Genomic DNA, 17,012 nt, shown 5'->3' on the forward strand with positions numbered 1-17,012 from the left:
GTGTTGTGTTTTCACTTTATTACTGTGTGTGTGCTGCAGAAATACTTTACACGTTGGCTTTAAGTTAAGCCTAGCTGCTTTTGTCCCAAGCTACTAGAGGGTTAAGCAAAGGTTAATTTAATGACTTTAGTGGTTCATTCTGATAAGGAATGTGGTTATTGCTTGTGAAGGGTTTTCACCCCTCAATCAAAAACCCTGGGGCATATTTATACGTGTTTTGCGCCAAATGTGTCTCATTTTGTTTGGACGCAAATTTGGTGCAAAACTAACTCCATAACTTTGGCGCTAGACAGGTCTAGAGCCAAAGTATAAATATGGAGTTAAAGTCATTTTTTGGACGTGGAAACCTACCTTGCGACAATAAGATGCAAGGTAGGCGTTCCCGTGCAAAAAAATGACTCTATGGCCTTAGCGCCATATTTATCCCCCCCATGCTAAAATCACGCACGGGGGGGGAGGAGGGGTCAAATAATGGTGCAAAGCTTGCTTTGCACCATTATTTAACGCCTGGGTCAGGGCAGGCGCTAGGGGACCTCTGGGCCTATTTCCATGGTGGGGGGACACATCCCCATCCACACCAGAGGGACAGCGGAGGATGGGGGACCCCATCCCAGGTAAGTATAGGTAAGTACAGGTAAGTATTTAATTTTATTTTTTAAAGTGCCATTAGGGGCCCTGAAATGGGCCTCCCTACATGGCACTGCGTGCAATGGCCATGCATAGGGGACCGTGGTCCCCTGTGCTGGCCATTGGGGGGGTTGGCATGACTCCCGTCTTTTCTAAGACAGGAGTCATGTGGTATGGATGGTTTTGCATCAGAAAATAACGCTATGCTGGTTTGAGTCATTTTTTTTACTCTAACCTGCCTGACGTCATTTTTTGCTGCAAAACCCCCTTCTCCCATACTGCCACCACCACCCGGCTAACGTCATTTTTTTACGCTAGCCCACCCTTTGCGCCGGATTGCACCATTCCATAAATATGGTGCCCGGCTGGCACTCAGGAATGGTGCAAGCCGGTGCAAAACATTATGATGCAAAACTGCGTTAGTGCAGTTTTGCACTAAAAAGTATAAATATGCCTGCCAGTTTCTCCCAGCCCATAAACGAAAGGACAACGTTCTTGTCAAACCAAAGATTAAAATTCAGCATTACGCGAGGAAAAGAAACTATCATGAAAACACACGTAAAGAAAAAGTAATAAAGAAAAAGAAAGTTTTACTTTAACTAAGGATAAAAAATGCCTTTTCAATTATTAGTGATTTACGCATCGTAGGGTTGAGGGTCCGGCTACTCTATGGTTGTTTGAAGGGTTAGGATAGGTTTGCAGTACAGCTAGGTTAACATACAGGTCACAGTTAGAGTGGAGGTTTGGGATAGCTATTGGTTTACGGTTAAGGTAAATAAATGAAATAAAAAAGATGTGTTTAGAGTTAAGGTTTGCTTTAACGTAAGGTTTGGTTTAAGGTTTAGGGATGCTTGCATCTGTCACTGCTTTAGTCTGAGCAGCGGTTGTGATGTGGAGACATTCTGGCCCGTATTTATACTTTTTTACGCTAAACTGCGCTAACGCAGTTTAGCGTCAAAAAGTTTAGCGCCGGCTAACGCCATTCTGAAGCGCCATGCGGGCGCCGTATTTATTGAATGGCGTTAGCCGGCGCTAGCAGACCGGCGCTGCCTGGTGTGCGTGGAAAAAAACCACGTACACCAGGCAGCGCCGGCATTGGGGAAAATGGCGTTAGGGCGTCTTAAAAATGGTGCAAGTCAGGTTGACGCTAAAAAATCACCTCCACCCGATTTGCGCCATTTTTAACGACGCCCAGATGCCATTTACATGACGCCTGTCTTAGTAAAGACAGGAGTCATGCCCCCTTGCCCAATGGCCATGCCCAGGGGACTTATGTCCCCTGGGCATGGTCATTGGGCATTGAGGCATGTAGGGGGGCACAAATCAGGCCCCCCTATGCCCCAAAAAAATATAAAAAAAATAAAAATGTATACTTACCTGAACTTACCTGAATGTCCCTGGGATGGGTCCCTCCATCCTTGGGTGTCCTCCTGGGGTGGGCAAGGGTGGCAGGGGGGTCCCTGGGGGCATGGGAGGGCAGCTGTGGGCTCATTTTGAGCCCACAGGTCCCTTAACGCCTGCCCTGACCCAGGCGTTAAAAAGAGGCGCAAATGCGGGGTTTTTTGCCCCGCCCACTCCCGGGCGTGATTTTTGCCCGGGAGTATAAATACAACGCATTTGTGTCGCAGTCATTTTTTTGGACGGGAACGCCTACCTTGCATCTCATTAACGCAAGGAAGGCGTTCACGCAAAAAAATGACGCTCTTTCCTCATACTTTGGCGCTAGACGCGTCTAACGCCAAAGTATAAATATGGCGTTAGTTTTGCGCCGAATTTGCGTAAAAAAAAACGCCGCTAATTCGGCGCAAACGGAGTATAAATATGCCCCCCTGTTTTTGTGGCATTTAATTGAGATATCTGGATACCTGTGAGCTGTGATAGATTCAAGGCTAATGCTGACAAGATGGTGGTTGGAGGCGGATCACTTTCAGGAGTATGGAGAGAAGTCTCCCTGCTTCACCGCCAGGTCCAACGGGATTATACCTAAATCTTATCTCTAAAAATACTCCCTACCAATACTCTACTCTCTGTCAATAAATAACCATATGTCCCCCGCCTCAAGAATTATTTGAGGCTTATGACCTTTCTCCTGCTCCCGTTTCATCCACAACCCCTTCAGATTCATAGCTCCTGGCACACACAGGCACGGGACTTGCTTACCTCCCTCAGGAAGGCTGGAGGAAGAGCGGGCAGTCGAGCACGTTGATTTGTTTAATCAAGGACATGACTGGAAAAGACAAGATGTCACCTCATGCTTCCCAACAAGCCTGCCAATCATCATCTTACAGGGAGATGTATGTAGGAAAGTACCCTCTTTTTGGCATGGTTACTCCCACTTTTTGCCTGCTATCAGTGTACTTAGACTGGGATCCTGTGATTGTGCTCTCTCCCTCCACATTTGGATACCTACGACCTTTGTGCACTCCACAATTGACATACTGATGTCCCCTTATAAGTCCCTAGTATATGGTACCCATGGGCTGCAGCATGTACTGTGCCACCCATGGGAGCCCATGCAAAATGTGTCTGCAGGCCTGCTATTGCAGCCTGCGTGAAAGGGTGCATGCACCCTTTCACCACAGGTCACCACACCAGGTCACTGTACGTCACCCCTATGGTAGGCCCTTCCAGCCCAAAGGGGCAGGGTACAGGTCCCTGAGTGTGAGGGACCCCATGCATGAGCAGAGGTGCCCCCACGAACTCCAGTTCCAATGCACTGGACACTAACTGTGGTCCAGATACATAATGGTAACTCCGAACCTGTGCATGATTGGATGTCAAATATGTCAGAATCATACCCCATTTCTCATGCCAGTATTGGTGTCATGATTCCATGTACTCCGGGGGCTCTTTAGAGGACACCCCAGTAGTTCTCCTACCAGTCTTCCAGGTTTGCGGGCAGCCAAGCTGCTGCAGCCCCTAGACAGGTTTCAGCCCTCCTGCTCAAGCAGGGGAAGGAGGAACAAAGGATTTGCTGTGGGAAATAGGTGTTACAAGGTTTAGGAGGGGTAGTCTCACCACCAGTTTGCTTTGCAGAGCTGATCTGGAGTCCTCCTTGCATAAACCATTTTGCACCAGCCCAGGGACCCCAGGTTTCTGCTCTGGCGCGAAACTGGACAAAGGAAAGTGGGGTGACCACTCCCCTGCCCATCATCACCCCATGGGTGGTGCCCAGAGCTCCTCCAGGTGTCCATTCGATTATGCCATCTTGAAAACAAGATGTGCAGAGGTCCCTGGGAGCATCTGAGTGGCCAGGTAAGGCAGGTAACGTCAGTGACCCCTTGTGATAGGTGGTCACTGTGCAAAGTGACCAAACTCCCTTTCACTGTTTAGCAGTCCTTTGTGGGTGGGTCCCCAGATTCAGCATGCAAGACTCCACCAGGACGCCTCTGCCTCTCCCTCTTCTGCTCCTGGCCACCAGAACCACAACTGGACACCTCAGGAACCGACAAGACTGCAACTCCTGAGAAGACCTTGCCATGCAACATTGTTTCCCCAGCTCCTTCCAGCAACTACAACATTCCCCCTGCTGTGCATCCTCTGGGGTCGGTAAGACTTCAGCTGCATCAAGAAGCAAGAAGGAATCTCCCTTGGAGTGAAGGAGTCACTTCCCGGCATCTGCAGGCACCTACAGCAACAACGTCCAGCTGTGTGGATTTGCTCTTCTCTGGAACTGCGTGGATCCTGTTTCATAGGTGGTGCTCTGGAGTGGTCCCCTTGGTCCTCCCTGCCTACTGTCCATCCTGGGTGATGGTAAGCCTTTGCCTCTCTTAGTAGGACAGTACCCCTGTGCACCACTACTCTTGCAGCAACCAAGGCTTGTTGTCTCTTGCTTTAGGTGATCTTCAGGCTCCGAGTAGCCCTGGCCTCCAGCACTTCATCCTTGCAACAACAGTCTCTCCTCTGCTGCTCCAGTGGCGTGGGACTCCTCTCCAGGTGTGCTGATTGGACCTCACTGCAACTTACTGTGCCTGCTGCCAGTGGGTTGCCTGTAGGGGCTGCGACTGCTTCTGCTGACTCTCCCGACTGCTGAGGGTCAGCCCGGACTCCCGTCCAAGGGTCGAGTCCCCTGGACCTTAGCCTTGAAACTCTTCTTTTGCCTTCTCTTGCATTTTCCAAGCTTGTTGGTGTTTCTCCTAACCACTGACCATCTGCAATCCAGCGACCAACGTGGGACATCATCTACACCGCTCCAAGGACTCCTCTGCAGCTCCTGGGCTCCACAGCTGATGGTCACCTTCCCCGTCGACCCAGATCTTCATCCGCAGAAGGGTGGGTAGTGGCTCCTGCCCCACCTGGACACTTCATTGTGGACTGGACTCTGTCCCCTTCTTTTGCAGGTCCTCTTTATCCACCTTTGGGTTCCTCTGGTTTGATCCTGTTCTTGCACAATCCATTTTCTAAGTCCTCTTGTTAGTCCTTGGGAAGACCAGGTACTTACCTCTGCTCTACTGGTCGCTGGGGGTCACTTAGGTGCTCACCTCTTGGGGTCCCGAGTTCTCCCAGCTCCCCTCTCGCTACTCCATACCCTTGGGTGGGGGACTTCACTTCGCAGTCCACTATTTTAGTATATGGTTTGGCCCTCCTCTAGGGCCCTAGCTATTTTCTATAATTCATGCCAATGCTTGTTGTTTCCTAAGCTAACTCCTACATATTATTGTGTATATATCTATAGTGTGTTCTTACCTTCGTTTGGGGGGGAGGGGTGTCTATAAGTAATCTAGTTCAGTGCTACTCAAATAAAGTACCTTTATGTTTGTAACATTTATTTGCAAGAACCCGCCAAGTTCAAAATAATTTACAAAGGCAGAACGCTTTTTGGTTTAACTTCATCTTAGATCAAAAAACTGCTTATGTCCTGGTCACGGGAGCATATTCTTTATGCCCCTGGGTCCACAAGATGATGGACTGCGCCACTGCAGAGCACCTGTTTTATGCACCTGGGGATATAGGATGATGGCTGTGCTAGCGCAGAGCAGGGCACCCGTTTTATGCACCTGGGGCCATAGGATGATGGGCTTCAGTAGCGCAGAGCACCCGTTTTATGCACCTGGGTCCATAGGATGATGGACTGCCTTAGCGCAGCGCAGAGCACCCATTTTATGCACCTGGGTTCATAGGATGATGGACTGCCCTAGCGCAGAGCAGAGCACCCATTTTATGCATCTGGGCCCATAGGATGATGGACTGCCCTAGCACAGAGCAGAGCACCCATTTTATGCATCTGGGCCCATAGGATGATGGACTGCCCTAGCGCAGAGCAGAGCACACATTTTATGCACCTGGGTTCATAGGATGATGGGCTGCGCTAGCGCAGAGCTGAGCACCTCTTTTATGCACCTGGGGCCATAGGATGATGGGCTGCGCTAGCGCAGGGCAGAGCACCCGTTTTATGCATCTGGGTCCATAGGATGATGGATTGCCCTAGCGCAGAGCACAGCACCCATTTTATGCACCTGGGTTCATAGGATGATGGGCTGCACTAGTGCAGAGCTGAGCACCTCTTTTATGCACCTGGGGCCATAGGATGATGGGCTTCAGTAGCACAGCGCTGAGCACCTGTTTAATGCACCTGGGGCCATAGGATGATGGGCTTCAGTAGCGCAGAGCACCTGTTTTATGCACCTGGGTCCGTAGGATGATGGGCTGCGCTAGCACAGATCAGAGCACCCGTTTTATGCACCTGGGTCCATCGGTTGATGGGCTGCACTAGCGCAGAGCTGAGCACCTCTTTTATGCACCTGGGGCCATAGGATGATGAGCTTTAGTAGCGCAGAGCTGAGCACCTGTTTTATGCACCTGGAGCCATAGGATGATGGGCTTCAGTAGCACAGGGCAAAGCCAAGTGCCTTTTTTATGCACCAGGGGCCTTAGGATGATGGGCTGTGCTAGCGCAGAGCCGAGTGCCTATTTTATGCACCTGGGGCCATAGGATGATGGGCTGCACTAACTTAGAGTCAAGTGTCTGTTTTATGCACCTGGAGCCATAGGATGATGGGTTGTGCTAGCGCAGAGCCAAGTGCCTGTTTTATGCACCTGTGGCCATAGGATGATGGGCTGCGCTATTGCAGAGCTGAGTGCCTGTTTTATGCATCTGAGGCCACAGGATGATGGGCTGCGCTGGCGCAGGGCAGAGTGCTTGTTTTATGCACATGAGGCCATAGGATGATGCTCTATGCTAGCGCAGAGCCGAGTGCTTGTTTTATGCACCTGGGGCCACAACATGATGGGCTGCACTAGCTCAGAGCTGAGTGCCTGTTTTATGCACCTGAAGACATAGGATGGGCTGCGCTAGCGCAGAGCCAAGTGGCTGTTTTATGCACCTGGGGCCATAGGATGATGGGCTGCGCTAGCGCAGAGCCGAGTGCCTGTTTTATGGACCTGGAGTCATAGGATGATGGGCTGCGCTAGCGCAGAGCTGAGTGCCTGTTTTATGCACCTGGGGCCATAGGATGATGGGCTGCACTAGCGCAGAGACAAGTGCCTGTTTTATGCACGTGGGGCCACAAGATGATGGGCTATGCTAGCGCAGAGCAGAATCAAGTGCCTGTTTTATGCACCTGTGGCCATAGGATGATGGGCTGCGCTAATACAAAGCAGAATCGAGTGCCTGTTTTATGCGTCTACAGTGCATAAAGTGAATTCACTCAACCGAGTATTCCTCCCAGTTACTGCTCTCCTTCCAGACAGCACTGAACAGAAGAGGCAGACCCTGCACACTATTTCCGAGCTGTAATGTTTGAATTTAAAGCACTAATATCAGGTTAATGCCCTGTAGACACATAAAAGCGACCCTGGGCTCTGCGCTGCACCGGAGCAGCCCATCATGCTGCAGCCCCTGAACTCACCTGTGATTGACAGCTCGGTCCTTGATACTTCACAAATTCTCTTCTGTTCCGCAGGTTGTCATCAACCCCAACTTCGAGGTGGCCGAGAGTGACTTCACCAACAACGCCATGAAGTGCAACTGCAAGTACGATGGGCACCGCATCTGGGTGCACAACTGCCACATAGGTAAGTGGACACGAGGTGCGGTGACCTCTGGCCAGGGTACCCTGGTGCATCACTGATTGGTGCATTTGTATAGCTCACCTTAGCTTGCAATCCTGCAAGTGTAGAAGTGCCAAAGCTGTGAGTGGCCAAGAAGGGGCAGCTTTTAGAGAATAAGTGAGTTTTAGGGTCTTTCTGTAGCCCTGGGGGGAACACAGGAGCCGAACAGTGTCTGCAAAATGTCCCCAGGTTTAGTCCAAGGAGGGAGAAACGTTCACTCCTGGTCTAGTCGGCATACTCCAGGGAGCAAGGACGCCTATACCGAATGAGCTGAGGGTTGTGTAACTGTGGGAAATGGTTATCCCTTAAGGTGCAGCAGGTAAACTCTGGGACATATGTACAATAAAGTGGCGCAGAGCAGTGCACAAGGGACCCTGCGGCCCTGTCCTGCGCAGCAAGGCAAGGGAAGGAATGCGCCATATCTACAAAATACGATGCATTTCTGTTCCCTCCCGCTGCACTGGATGCCTTTGGCTGCCTAGCATCAACGCAGGCGCCCTTGCACCGTAGTCCATAGTGAGCGCACCGCTGCTCATCTGCCATACCTCAACCCTGACCTCTCACCCTCACCGCTGCTCATCTGCCGTACCTCAGCCCTGACCTCTAATATTCACTGCTGCTCATCTTCTGACCTCAGCCCTGACCTCTCACCCTCACCGCAGCTCGTCTGCCATACCTCAGTGCTGACCTCTAACACTCACCGCTGCTCATCTTCCGACCTCACTCCTGACCTCTCGCCCCCACCACTGCTCATCTTTTTCCGACCTCACTCCTGACCTCTCGCCCCCACCACTGCTCATCTTCCGACCTCAGCCCTGACCTCTCGCCCTCACCACTGCTCATCTTCCGACCTCAGTCCTGACCTCTAACACTCACCGCTGCTCATCTTCTGACCTCAGCCCTGACCTCTAATATTCACTGCTGCTCATCTTCTGACCTCAGCCCTGACCTCTAACACTCACCGCTGCTCATCTTCAGTACCTCAGCCCTGACCTCTCGCCCTCACCGCTGCTCATCTTCCGTACCTCACTCCTGACCTCTAACTCTCACTGCTGCTCATCCGCCCTGACTTCTCACAGTGGTGAGCACGGGAGGTCAGGGCTGAGGTACGGAAGATGAGCAGCGGTGAGTGTTAGAGGTCAGGGCTGGGGTACTGAAGATGAGCAGCGGTGAGCACGGGAGGTCAGGGCTGAGGTACGGAAGATGAGCAGCGGTGAGTTAGAGGTCAGGGTTGAGGTATGGAAGATGGTTAGCGGTGAGTGCGACAAGTCAGGGCTGAAGTGCATATGCCTGTGGTACATGTCAGTGCTGAGGTGCATTGGCAGAGCTGTGCATGTATCCTCCTGGTACATGCCAGGGGTGAGGTGCATCAACAGGGCAATGCACGTATCCTCATGGTATGTCTCAGGCTTAGGTGCACTGGCAGAGCTGTGCATGTGTCCTCATGGTACCTATCAGGGCTTAGGTGCATTGGCAGAGCTGTGCATGTATACTCTTAGAACATGTCAGGGCTGAGCTGCATTGGCAGAGCTGTGCATGTATGCTCATGGTACATGCCAGGGCTGAGGTGCATTGGCGGAGCAGTGCATGTATCCTCATGGTACATGTTGGGCTGAGGTGTATTGGCAGAGCTGTGCATGTAGCCTCATGGTACATGCCAGGGCTAAGGTGCATTGGCAGAGCTGTGCACATATCCTCACAGTACATGCCAGGGCTGAGGTGCATTGGCAGAGCTGTGCACATATCCTCATGGTACATGTTGGGCTGAGGTGTATTGGCAGAGCTGTGCATGTCTCCTCATGGTACCTATCAGGGCTGAGGTGCATTTGCGGAGCAGTGCCTGTATTCTCATGGTACATGCCAGGGCTGAAGTGCATTGGCAGAGCGGTGCATGTATCCTCATGGTACCTATTAGGGCTGAGGTGCATTAGCAGAGCGGTGCATGTATCCTCATGGTACATTCCAGAGCTGTGCACGTATCCTCATGGTACATGCCAGGGCTGAGGTGCATTGGCAGATGTTAGGTTGGGAGGTGACCTCAGGTAAAGGTTGGTGGGGCTCATGCTTTAGTGACCACTACCTGATTCTGCTTTTCCAATTTGCTTTCATAGGTGACGCCTTCAGCGAAGAAGCAAACAAGCGATTCGAGCAGTACCCGGGACAGCTCAATAACCAGATATTATAACAAGATTGTCTACTTTCATCTACTGCAGTCATCTCTGACTCCTGGCTCCAGAGCACACCGGCCTGCTCCCCACATCATACTCCTTCCTCAGGTTCTATCCTGCTCACTAAAGGATGGCCTCATACACCAGCCATCTGCCACCAGGAATCAGCCATCAGCCACCTGCCATCTATAGGTCAACACACAGTCAGGGCACATTGAGTCAGTCGCTGCTCCTCACCAAAAGGCCAAAGTGTGGAGCACGTGCAGTGGGTGGAAAGGTTCTAGTGTCTGCTGCTTGAGCCCATGTTCCACTCCAGGTCCTAGATTCCTCATTCTCAGGGAGCCTCTTGCACTGCACAAAGGCCCATGTTCCACTGTGTTCCCTGTCTCTAGCGCCTACGTTCTGCCTTCTGTCCTGACAAGTCAAAACTTGATCCGTCGCTTATCCCTTCATTTGATATGTGTTCTAGATTTTATGCCGTTGCTTGTGGTTGTAGTAATATGTCGTCTTAACCATCAAATGCACTATTCTATCTCCAGACCTTTACAACTGTGCTCCAACCATTTCTTGATTGAACCAACTCAGTCCAAGTTCCATCACTAAATTTCCTGACCCGGCCACCGTTCCGTCTCTTGTGCAGGCCACCCAAGCCAAGGTACACTTCATCAAGATCACATGAACCAATGCTCTATCTCTAATCGTGATTACATAAATTCATGCACTCTTTCTAATTGTGACACTACAAGTCCATGCTCTATCTCTAATCATGATCACACAAATCTGTGCTCTATCTCTAATTGTGATCACATGAATCCATGCTCTCTATAATTGTGATCACATGAATCCATGCTCTATCTTTAATCGTTGGATCACAAAGTCTATGCTTTATCTCTAATCATGATCACACAAATCTGTGCTCTATCTCTAATTGTGATCACATGAATCCATTCTCTATCTCTAATCGTTGTATCACAGTCTATGCTTTATCTCTAATCATGATCACATGAATCCATGCTCCCTCTCTCGTGATTGCATGAATCCATACTCTCTAATTGTGATCACAAATCCATGCTTTCTCTAATTGTGATAAAAAAATCCATGCTGTATCTCAAAGCATGGACTTGTGATATCACGATTAGTAATAGAGCATGGATTCATGTGATCACAATTAGAGAGAGAGCATGGATTCATGTGATCACAAATTGTGATCACATGAATCCATGCTCTATCTCTAATCGTTGGCTCACAAAGTCCATGCTCTATCTCTAATCATGATCACACAAATCTGTGCTCTATCTATAATTGTGATCACATGAATCCATGCTGTATCTCTAATCGTGATCACATAAATTCATGCACTCCCTCTAATTGTGACACTACAAGTCCATGCTCTATCTCTAATCATGATCACACAAATCTGTGCTCTTTCTCTAATTGTGGTCACATGAATCAATGCTCTATCTCTAATCGTTGTATCACAGTCTATGCTTTATCTCTAATCATGATCACATGAATCCATGCTTTCTCTAATCGTGATCGCATGAATCCATACTCTCTAATTGTGATCACATAAATCCACGATGTATCTCTAATCGTGACATCACTAATCCATACTTTATCTCTAATCGTGATCACATGAATTCATGCACTCTAATTGTGACATTACAAGTCCATGCTCTACCTCTAATCATGATCACACAAATCTATGCTATATCTCTAATTGTGATCACACAAATCCATGCTCTCTCTAATTCTGATCACATGAATCCATGATCTATCACTAATCTTTGTATCACAAAGTCTCTGCTCTATCTCTAATCGTGATCGCATGAATCCATACTCTCTGTGATCACATAAATCCATGCTCTATCTCTAGTCATGATCACATGAATCCGTACTCTCTACCTAATTGTGATCACATGAATCCATGATCTATCTCTAATCGTTGTATCACAAAGTCTATGCTTTATCTCTAATCATGATCGCATGAGTCCATACTCTCTAACTGTGATCACATAAATCCATGCTCTATCTCTAATCATGATCACATGAATCCGTACTCTCTACATAATTGTGATCACATGAATCCATGCTCTATCTCTAATCGTTGTATCACAAAGTCTATGCTTTATCTCTAATCATGACCACATGAATCCATGCTATCTCTAATCGTGATCGCATGAATCTATACTCTCTAACTGTGATCACATAAATCCATGCTCTATCTCTAATCATGATCACATGAATCCGTACTCTCTACCTAATTGTGATCACATGAATCCATGCTCTATCTCTAATCGTGATATCACAAGTCCAAGCTCTATCTCCAATCATGATCAAATTAATTCATGTTCCATCTCTTATCAATATATCACTAGTCTATGCTCTACATTTAGTCAATATCAGATCCCCCAATCTCTATCCCTAATTATGATCACATAAGTTAACTCTCTCTCTCTAATCATGATCACATGAATCCATGGTCTTTCTAATCGTGATATCACAAGTCCATGCTGTATATCTGACCATGATCACCCAAGTTAACGCTGTCCTCCCATGAATCCATGCTGTTTGTATCTGTGATCAGATGAATGCATGCTCTCTGTAATTGTGGTCACACAAGACCATGCTCTAATCTGGATCACATGGTCCCATGCTCTTTGTCTAATCACAATCACATGAATTCTTGCTCCAGCTCTAATCACAACTCCTGAGCCCGTGTTCCATTTCTAAACCAGACCACCCAGGTTCCGTCTCCAGATCCATGGGTGAGTGCTCGATCTCTCGTCCTAAGTAAACCTACGCTCCATCTCTCATCCAGACCACCCTAGGCCATGCTCCACCTCCAGTCATGGCTACCTCAGATCAGGGGCTTATATTCTTGTTTCCCAAGCCATGGATGGCCACAGCCAGAATTGTTAATGCATTAATTTTTTGAAGATCAAGAACTCTGGAGGTACTTAAAGCTGAGTGAACACAAGCCTAAGAAAGCAGTGTGTTGTGGGGTTATTCCTTGTGGAAGTGAATGCCATCGGGTATATTCAAGTATTTAGTCACCCCTGGGTTGAAACATGGCCTCAATATGTCTAAACCACACCAACTACCTGCTTCATGCTTTGGCCAAAGTTCTCTGAATGATCTCAAGACAATGGTACTCACTTCTTGGACCCTATATTCATGGTGCTATATGTAAAGGTTTTGGCTCGCTGAACAGACTTAGCAGAAGGAACCAAACCCACCTCCTGTCTCAAATTGCAACCACTGAGGAGAAAAAGAAGCTTGTCATGTTAAATGGAAGAATGGCGGAAGAAGATGGCAGCATTTATCCTTCAACCTGGAGGTAATCTGCTCAACCTCCTCCGAAGTGTCTAAAAGATTTGCAGGAGCGCTGCCAAGATCCCCTTCCCCAGCTGGGTTCCTCCCTTTATACCCAACAGTTCTGCAAAAAGCTTCGCGGAGAGGGAGGGAGCCTGCATCTACGGATAGTTTGGACAACCGGGAAAAGAATACGTTCTACACTCGTAGACAAAGCACAAACCGGACAGTTTGTCCTTGAAACTCTCCACTGTGTTGCTGTCACCAGGGTATTTTAGAAATTATTTTACAAATTGAATGTCGTTTCATTAAAAAACACCAATGTTTATATTTTTGACACAATAAAGTCATCAAATCTGGTGATGTTTTGTTTACTCCAGGGGCCACTGATTCATCATAGATTGTTGTTGAAGTGACACGCTTGTTGCCGATTCAGGGTTTAACGCTAAGAGGAGGCCCCTCATTTTCCCAAGTGGAGAGTGAATGCAAAAATGTAGGTGACCTGAACACCTAGGCGGTAAATGGGCCAGAACTACCAAGGGTTTGTTTTAGGGTCTTCACTCGGAAACAAAAATGGGAATAGAAGTCATTGGTAGCGCCTGCCCAAGGTCCAAACTTCTGCAACCGAAGGGTACCGGACATTGGAAAGGGAGGATACTTGTAAGACACCTGGAAAAACAACGTCAAGGACCACGGTTCTCTGCACCCCGTCCTGTGACTTGACAACTAAGACATCCCCCAGAACCAGCAGCCAGAAAGAACAGGGTTGTCCGCAGGAGATCTGTGGCAGAGGCACAGTTACTCCCTGCCATCGGCCTGGTATTGCTAAGGATGTTAAAGACACACGGGCATATTTACGAGAGGCTTGCGTCACGCTAGCGGGGAAAGCGTCTCAGCCATATCTATAAAACCACACAAAGCCAGTTTGCGTGACTTTGAATGGCCTCATAGATATGAAGTAAGGCAAAGCAGACAAGTCGTTGCGTTGCCTTACTGTGCACCAGGGGGAAGTCCCATAGGCGTTGTGGTGGGTTTTCCTACGCAACACCCATGGATTTTGATGCTGCCCAAGATTTACTTAATTTAGTAAACCTGAGACAGTGCCAAAACCTGACGCCTCCCCAGGGGAAGCGCAACAAGGAAAAATATTTGTATTTTTCCTCTTTCCATGTGTGCCTCATTCTGCAGCACACGCAGAAAGAGGAAAACACCTCCATGGATTGTTTCTGTGCAGTAAGGTGCCCCTTCCTGCACAAAAACAATCCTGCATGCAACACAGGCACCCTTGCAACATGGTGCAAGGGTGCCTATGTCGGCGCTAGGCAGCAGATTGTGCGACGGCACATGGATGTAGGACAGAAATGGACCGCATCTTGTGAATACAGTGCATTCCTGCCCTATCACATTGGCGTAGGGCAGTGCAGCAAGAAGACTTGTGGTGCTGCCCTGCGCCAATGCTCCATAAATATGCCCCACAGTGCATGAATCCTGTCACCTCCGTAGCCCAGCAACATCACTGAGGCGCTTTGCACTTCAGCTCGTGAGTGGAGTGACCTTAAGCACTGCCTCCTTCTTTCACCGCTCATCCAATGAGGGAGTCTTAAGGGGGTCTCTCATTGTTTTATCCTATTAAATCTTCTTTTTGGAATTTTGACATTGAAGCTTAGAATGCTGAAGTTTGTGATTTGACAAAAGATATGTGCCGACTCAGAAACACGAGAAGGAATCAGATGATAACTTGCACCCCAAGTTCGCCATTTAGAAAAAAATATTTTCATCATATGTAGCAAGGTGGCCGTATTATGTGGTATGACTGGGGATTCTTACCATGAAATACTAGCACATTACCCAGTAGTGGACCTCTGGTTCACTCTAGTAAGCCTTTGCCCTTTGCCGCTCTAGCAGGACTAAGCTGTCAGGCTACTTAGAGGAACATGTGTAAAGCATTTCACAGCCCAAACATGGACGACAAGTAAATGACACGATTCAAAAGAAATCCAACACCAATTTACAAAAATAAACCAGATTTCTATGATAATTTAGACACCAAAACAAAGTCCTCACGTTGCAGATATCCGGAGTTATGGACTTTAGAAGATTAAATTAATCAACACTTAACAGAACTGTTATCGTTACAGTCAATGGGAAAATGCAGTCTGCAATCAATCACATGTGGGGTGAGTTCCGTGGAACCCACGTTGGAGTTAAGGTCTTGTGGGTCCGTAGACCAACTCTCAACAGAGAGTACCTCGTTACTTTGCCCACGGAGTCTTCATGCAGAGGTGCTGTGGCTGACCTTGGTGCTGACAGGATCCGCGGTCAAAGATGCAGCACTCGACAAAACCGCACTTGGAGGTGGATCCACTGCCTACCCACAGACAGTAGATGCCTTTTGGGTCCCAGGTCCTGGATTCCTCAGCAGGAACTTCGCTATCACGTCCGGGGGCTCCAGATGCAGTGGTAGCCTTGCTGCTGTCAATCACGGGAGGGCTGCGCCAAAGATGCTTTGCCACATCGCAAAAGTCACCTTCATCCAGATGCAGGATCTCAGGAGTGGGATCGTTGCTGATGTCGGTCACTGTGCTTGGAACTACTCTGGAATCGGTGATGTCCGAGACCGGGTCAGTTACTGGGCTGGCGACCAACAAGCCCTGATAGCAGCAAGAGAAGTCCATCATTATTTCGTTGGCTGAAGATCAACATGAGTGGTGTAGCAGCCTGAAATTTGGTGTGAGCCTCACTACTACTCCCAGGGTACAGGTCACCGTTTCTCGGGTTGCACTTCTTGTGACACAGCGCAACAATTCTTCTGCAGGTTGCAGGTGACTAGTTCCACTACTCAGGGGAGTCTGCTTTAGTGTCTGGTGTCCACTGGTGTCCCTCTTGCTGGGAGCAACAGGCTTTTGCAACACAGTTCCAGTATATGGTCTTGGCAGAGCACTTAAGTGCTGCAGCGCAAAGATAGGACAGAGTCCAAAGTCCTGTTGTTGGTGACAGCGTCTTCTCTGTGCCTCTTCTTGAATTCAAAGTCAGAATGAAAATGTCACTTACCCAGTGTACATCTGTTCGTGGCATCAGTCGCAGTAGATTCGCATGTTCTGCAATAGCTCGCCATCTGGTGTTGGGCCGGAGTGTTACAAGTTGTTTTTCTTCGAAGAAGTCTTTCGAGTCACGGGACCGAGTGACTCCTCCTTTTGTCTCCATTGCGCATGGGCGTCGACTCCATCTTCGATTGTTTTTCCCCGCAGAGGGTGAGGTAGGAGTTGAATTGTAGTAATAGTGCCCATGCAATGGAGTGACTAAGTATGCACTTATTTAAGGTTGAGATGATACATATATAAATAATTGAAGGTAACTTCCAAACTGCTACAGGCTCCCGGGGAGGCGGGTGGGCACATGCGAATCTACTGCGACTGATGCCACGAACAGATGTACACTGGGTAAGTGACATTTTCAGTTCGATGGCATCTGTCGCTGTAGATACGCATGTTCTGCAATAGACTAGTAAGCAGTTATTTCCCCAAAAGCGGTGGATCAGCCTGTAGGAGTGGAAGTAGTCTGAAATAATGTCCTTAATACAGCTTGACCTACTGTGGCTTGTTGTGCGGATAACACGTCTACACAGTAATGCTTGGTGAATGTGTGAGGCGTAGACCATGTGGCTGCCTTACATATTTCTTGCATTGGGATGTTTCCTAGAAAGGCCATGGTAGCACCTTTCTTTCTGGTTGAGTGTGCCCTTGGTGTAATGGGCAGCTGTCGTTTAGCTTTAAGGTAGCAGATTTGGATGCATTTAACTATCCATCTGGCTATACCTTGTTTTGAAATTGGGTTTCCTGCATGAGGTTTTTG

At 48.5% G+C, this 17,012-nt stretch overlaps 1 protein-coding gene across 5 annotated transcripts in view; it reads left to right on the forward strand.

Moving 5' to 3' along the window:
• Nucleotides 1-13,519, forward strand: part of LOXL3 (lysyl oxidase like 3) — a 330,073-nt gene extending 316,554 nt beyond the window's left edge. For all 5 annotated transcript variants that reach the window (XM_069203048.1, XM_069203150.1, XM_069203233.1 and 2 more), the window contains 2 exons: nt 7,530-7,641; nt 9,789-13,519. In XM_069203048.1, the coding sequence (XP_069059149.1) occupies nt 7,530-7,641; nt 9,789-9,862 (186 nt within the window). In that variant the 3' untranslated portion in view covers nt 9,863-13,519. The remainder of the gene's footprint in view (nt 1-7,529; nt 7,642-9,788) is intronic.
• The last annotated feature ends 3,493 nt before the right edge of the window (nt 13,520-17,012 follow it).

The sequence above is a fragment of the Pleurodeles waltl genome, chromosome 1_1 (genome assembly GCF_031143425.1).
Source record: "Pleurodeles waltl isolate 20211129_DDA chromosome 1_1, aPleWal1.hap1.20221129, whole genome shotgun sequence".
In the NCBI taxonomy this organism is placed as follows: domain Eukaryota; kingdom Metazoa; phylum Chordata; class Amphibia; order Caudata; family Salamandridae; genus Pleurodeles; species Pleurodeles waltl.